The sequence below is a fragment of the Arvicola amphibius genome, chromosome 6 (assembly GCF_903992535.2).
Source record: "Arvicola amphibius chromosome 6, mArvAmp1.2, whole genome shotgun sequence".
Taxonomy (NCBI): Eukaryota; Metazoa; Chordata; class Mammalia; order Rodentia; family Cricetidae; genus Arvicola; species Arvicola amphibius.
In genome coordinates, this window is record NC_052052.2 from 62809041 (window position 1) to 62815040 (window position 6000).

Below are 6000 nucleotides of genomic sequence, written 5' to 3' on the forward strand. Positions count from 1 at the left end.
CCTGTTATTGGTTCAAGTCCAGTAATCACATCAACCAGTCTCCAAGCTGCTGCACTACAGCCTGTGTTCAGCCATACATCACCCCCAGCTGCAGGCTCTGAGCCAGTTCTCTGTGTCCTCCTTAATGCTGTCATACAATTGCTAGTTTTTGTATCCTATTCTGGGCTTTTGTACTCATATGCAGGCATACATTTTCAAGTGTGTGTGTGTGCGCGCGCGCGCGCGCGCGCGTGCAAGCCAAAGGACAGTCGCTAGTGTTGGTCTTCAGTAGCTAGTCACTCTCTAAGATTTAATTATTTACTTATTTATTTTGTTTTTTCAAGACAGGGTTTCTCTATGTAACAGCCCTGGCACTGGTTGTCCTGGAACTCCTTCAGCAGACCAGGCTGGCCTCAAACTCAGAAATCCCCTGCCTCTGCCTCCTCAGTGCTGGGATTAAAGGTGTGCACCACTGCCCTACTTAATTTACTTTTTATTGGTGAGGTCTCACTAGACCAGGGTAACCTTACACTCATGGTCTGTCTGTTAGCCTCCCAAGTGTAGGATTACAGATGTGAGCCACCACATCCAGTTTGCAAAATATTTGTAGTATCTTAAATACATACACACACATATATATGAATATATATGAGAGTATTCAACACACTGTGGGAAATCCACACGGTAGAATAAATAATGAGGCTATAATGAAGATTGAAATCAGTAACTTCCAAGACATAGTAATGAATGAAGACAGCAAAGCCACACAGCATATGGTAACCTTGGAAGAAAGGTAAACTGGGTCCAGCCCATTGGTTCTTACCTACAGATAGACATGTTTCTACCTGTTCTGTAAGAACGAACCTTCATGTTTTAAATAGTTTTCGTTTGCCAGCTGGCACTCATTAACTCTGTAAATAAAGGACAGTGGAGAAACCTTGTATTGTATGTAGCCCATGAGAGACGTGCCAGCTCAGCAGTCCTAAAGTGTACACAGCCTCCACCATGCCAATGCTCAGCTCCCACAGTGCACTGCAGTGCACAGCACCTAGGTCCGGAGGTCTTCCTTGCCGCCTTCTCTGAATAGCTTTTCCTGGTACACTCAGGGTGGCGCTCCACCACAGTAACATCATGGCCACCCAGGAAACACAGGCAGGCCCTCTCTTAAGGGTCCTACTCTTGGGGAAGAAAGGCCCTTCTCCGGCATCCTCTCAGCCCGAAGTATAGGACGTTCCTAACATCTGCTCTGCCATATACTCATATTTCTTTTATTGTTTCTGTCAAGGTGCCATTTCTCCAATCTTTCTTAACATTTGTTTACTTGTTTTTTAAACTGGAGGGTTTTCCGTATAGTCCAGGCCGTGCAGGAACTCACTGTGTAGTCCAGCTGGTTTCAAAGTTGGAGTAATCTTCCTGCCTCCTGCACCTAAGTGCTGATATTACAGGCATATACTACTATGCCCAGCTTTGAAGCTAACAGTTCTTTAGATTAAGCTTTCTCCACTAAAGTGACTGTTCTGCTTCTCCTCCTAACTCAGACTGCTAAAGGAGATAAATATGAACCAATGCTGTAGAGAGAGGTTGGCTGTCTGCAAGGGGCCAGTGGGTAGGAAGTGAGGGAAGGGGAAAGCTTAGTGAGACCTAAGGGGTGTGGCATTCTTGACTCTGCATTGTTGTGGTTACATTTCTTCTCGCTGTTGTTATGCCCTAAGGTAGTCAGGCCAAATCAGTGTTTCAGTTTTGCTTTGACTTTGGAACAGGAGGTCAAAGCCAGTGCCTTATGCACACTCTGCAAGTGTTTGCTACCAAGAGCATCTTATTCTGGGGTCTTTTGAGACAGGGTCTAATTTGTAGTCTAAGCTTGCCTGGGACTTGCAGTGACCCTTCCACTTCAGCATTTCAGCCAGGACTAGAAGGGGTTGTAACTGTGGTCCACATACCCACATCACCTTTCTTAAAAATTTAAATGTAAACTATTGGCTCATATCTCTTCCCCTCATTTTCCCATGGACTATTTTTGTCCTATACATGGCTCTTTGTAGTAAATACTTTTCTCCAAATTCACAGGCTGTCTTTTGGTATTTATAGTGCTTCTGCCATAAAAGCATTTTATCAGTTTCTTCTCACTGTCTGTGATGAGTCCCAGGTTTATTGCACCTTAAATTGACCTATCAACAGCCACTTCCTGCAGTAAGTTCTCTTTGGAATCTCATTTCCTCCTAAACATGTTTCTGTGGTATTTGGGATTGGTTTATAAGAGTCCCAATTTAATGGTGTTTTTTTCTGTCATTCTAGCATTCTATAGTTTTTGTTTTTACATTTATTTGTTTTGTATGTGTGCAAGCAAGTATGCTCTTACTATGGTGGATGTACGGAGATCACGGGAGGATTTATGAGGAGTAGGTTCTCTCTCTTTTTTCTTTTTTTTAAAATTTATTTATTATGTATACAATGTTCTGTCTGCATGTATGCCTGCCCACCAGAAGAGAGCACCAGATCTCATAGATGGTTGTGAGCTACCATGTGGTTGCTGGGAATTGAACTCAGGACCTCTGGAAGAACAGCCAGTGCACTTAACCTCTGAGCCATCTCTCCAGCCTGGAGTAGGTTCTCTTACTTCCACAATATGGATTCCAGGAACTGAACTAAAGTTGTCAGGTTTGATGGGAAATGCCTTTACCCACTAATACATCTTGGTGGCTCAAAATCTACTTTTAAAATATCGTTTCTGGTCTTGGTCTTAGGATGAGAGTTATGGACCTTCCACTTTTGTGGTTCTCTTTTTATTGTAGAACTTGTACAGTTTCTTTTAATCCTTTAAATGGTCCAAGATGGCTGGAGCAGTAAATAGTGCTTTCTTGGCCACACCAGTGAGGGGGATGGGTAGATACAGTAGTTAAAATTGTTATGTGTGAAATGTAATAAAGGTGTTGAAGGCTTTGGGAAATAGATTTTACCATTAGCATATATAGTATTAACAATTCTCTCTCTGTGTTCATGAATTAAAACCCTTTGTTTTGCCGGGTGGTGGTGGTGCACGCCTTTAATCCCAGCACTTCAGAGGTAGAGGCAGGCGGATCTCTGTGAGTCTGAGGCCAACCTGGTCTATAAGAGCTAGTTCCAGGACAGGCACCAAAGGTACAGAGAAACCTTGTTTCGAAAAACCACAAATAAATAAATAAATAAATAAATAAATAAATCCCTTTGTTTTAAGTTGTTAAAAATTTGAATACTGGGAGCTGGAGAAATGGCTCAGCAGTTAAAAGTACTGGCTGCTCTTTCAGAAGACCCAGATTCAATTCCCAGCACCCACATGGCAGCTCACAACTGTCTGTACCTCTAGTTCCAGGGGATTTGGCACCCTCACACAGGCAAGACACTGCATAAGAATGAATACATCTTTTAAAAAAGGAAAAAAAAAACCCTTAAATACTAAAGCCAAGTTATTTATCTTGTTATGACAAGGAGGATGGCACAGAGCAAGAATCCATTTCTGACACGTGTCTTCTTTCCCTCTTCAATGCCTGAGTGTGCCAAGAAACTTCTTCATCAGAAAGGGATACAGGCTGGGCAGTGTGGCACACACCTTTAATCCTAGCACTTGAGAGGCAGAGGCAGGAGGATCTCTGTGAGTTCAATGCCAACCTAGTCTACAGAACAAGTTCCAGGACAGGCTCCAAAGCTACACAGAGAAACCCTGTCTCAAAAAAACTAAAGAAAAAAAGGAGGAGGAGGAGGAAGAGGGGGAAGAAAGGGAAACAGAGTGGCAGAAATTTATAATTAAGGAATTTTAGATTTCTGTTCTTAAAACAGCCTGCAATAAGGTTGACCTTGATGTTCTGGCAATCCTCATTCCTCTCTCTCTCTCTCAAATATTGGGATTACAAATGTGAGCTGCTACTCTTGCTAGATTTTTGTTCTTATTTTTATGTTATTGACAGAAGAAAGTTTTAGGGAAAGATAAGCATAGAGACAGATTTAGGCTGTTTTGAAAAGTCGAACATTTTACAAGATTAAGATTAATTAGTGAGCCTGTAGGTGGCGTCCACACCTTTGACCTGTTACAGAGAAACTGGTGCTTGTTTCTTTCTTTCTTTCTATTTTCTGTTTTTTTTTAGACATCATATATATCCCTGGATGGCCTGGAACTCACTATGTAGACCAGGCTGGCCTCAAACTCACAGGGATCTGCCTGCCTCCCTCCGCCTCCCTGGGATTAAAGGTGTATGTCATCTTTTCTACAACTCGCTCTTTACCATGGGTATTTCAAGAAACACTATCTGAGTTATTTAGCTTACATTCCAAAATCTAAATAGATTAAGTCTATATTAAATATAAGTACGAATTTGAATATGTATTGTATATCAGAGGTTTTGTGTTTATCAGGTTTTATTTTAGATGTAGAAATATCAACCTTGCTAGGCAGTCAGTGGTGGCACACGCCTTTAATCCCAGCACTTAGGAGACAGAGACAGGAGGATCTGTAAGTCTGAAGCCAGCCTGGGTTACAGAGTTCTAGGACAGGCTCCAAAGCTACACAGAGAAACGCTGTCTTGAAAAACCAAGAAAAAAAAATCACCCTGATTATGCAAAATGGTACGTTTGGAGCTACAAAATGATGTACTAGTGGGAAAACTGTGCCCCATACTCAAAAGGTTAAAGCAAGGAAGTCCAAATGTTTAAAAAACAACAAAAATCAGTCGTTGAACTCACTGTGTAATCGAGGCTAGCCTCTAATTTGCATTAATCTTCCTGGCTCAGCTTCCTAAATGATGGAATTGCAGTCATGAGCCAGGACACTAAACTCAGTGGTTGAATTTAAGTGGTGGGAATGTGGAGAATACTACACTTTCCAAAGGAAGACATTCCAAAAATGTTCAGATGAATAGCAGAAAGGCTAACAGGGTAGTTTAGTGATAGGTCGTGCTTCACCCCAGCACCAAAACAAATAGCGGATAACAAAACAAAATCATACCATAAAGTCACTAGATCAGTGTTCTCGGGGATGACTTCTGGGTCTTCATCTTCTTCGAGGCATCTCAGTTTATCAAGGCTTAGAAAGAGGGAGGGGTCGGGAGGAGAAAGGAAAAGCAACATTTTATGATCAGCAGAGCATTTTTCAACAGCGGGTCAGAGCTTGTCCTAAATACATCACTAAATAATTAAGAAGTCTTATGAAATCCAGCAGGCGGCTCAAAGGAGGCCAGAATTCAAGACAATGGTTTTTGTGCCAATGTTACACTGAAAGGATGGACTTGAGGACAGTTAGTACGGTCAAATGGAGAACTATTACAAGGAAGTTTTATATTTCTACCCCCAGGTAGTTCTGGAGAAATTTAAGTAATAACATATTAAGGAGTACCACTAGAGACTACGTTTAATTCGGGCTTCAACAGTGCTCTGATTAAGGCTTCTCCAGCCTCACGTACTTCCATTGTCCAAATGTCAATGATATACACCGCTGGTACTCCAACAAGCGTTTTAAAAGATCAAAGAATAGGAAAGTCTTCTATTCAATTGTCGTGTCCCGTTACTGAATCTATCCTCATAAACTGTACTTTTGGACCCCAGCACCTCTTCTCCTTCCGGAAAGGGTGGGGGGTGAGGGATGAAGGTTAAACCACTGTCCCTCGCCCAGAAGAGTCCCCGGGGAGCGCAGGGACGAGGCTGCACCCTGCCGTACCCACGCTGAGCGCCGAGGCCGCGCACTCACCCGCACACGACCCTCAGCTCTGCCGACGCCTCCAGACTGCAGCCCAGATCCCGGGCCACCGCAGCATCCTCCAAGCTGTTGTCCGACGCCCCTCGGTCTGCAGGCTGCCCGGCTGCCTGCGGCTCGCTCAGCGACAAATCCCTGGCCCCGAGCCGGCCGCGCCACAGCTCCCCAAAGGCGCCCACGTGGAACGCCCGGGTGTGCAGCTCCGGAAGCTCGTACTCTGGGAAGCTGCCGTGGCTCACACTAGGGACTGGGTGCTGCGAACAACCCGTACCGCCGCCCTGCAGGTTCTCCGCCATGTCAAC

The 6000-nt window shown here is 43.8% G+C and overlaps 1 protein-coding gene across 1 annotated transcript in view; it reads right to left on the bottom strand.

Moving 5' to 3' along the window:
- Snapc3 (small nuclear RNA activating complex polypeptide 3) overlaps positions 1-6000 on the bottom strand; it is a 28302-nt gene extending 22302 nt beyond the window's left edge. Inside the window, exons 1-2 of the mRNA XM_038332493.1 lie at positions 5693-6000; positions 4955-5032 (exon numbers count right to left, since the gene is read on the bottom strand). Of these exons, the coding sequence (XP_038188421.1) occupies positions 4955-5032; positions 5693-5994 (380 nt within the window). The 5' untranslated portion in view covers positions 5995-6000. The remainder of the gene's footprint in view (positions 1-4954; positions 5033-5692) is intronic.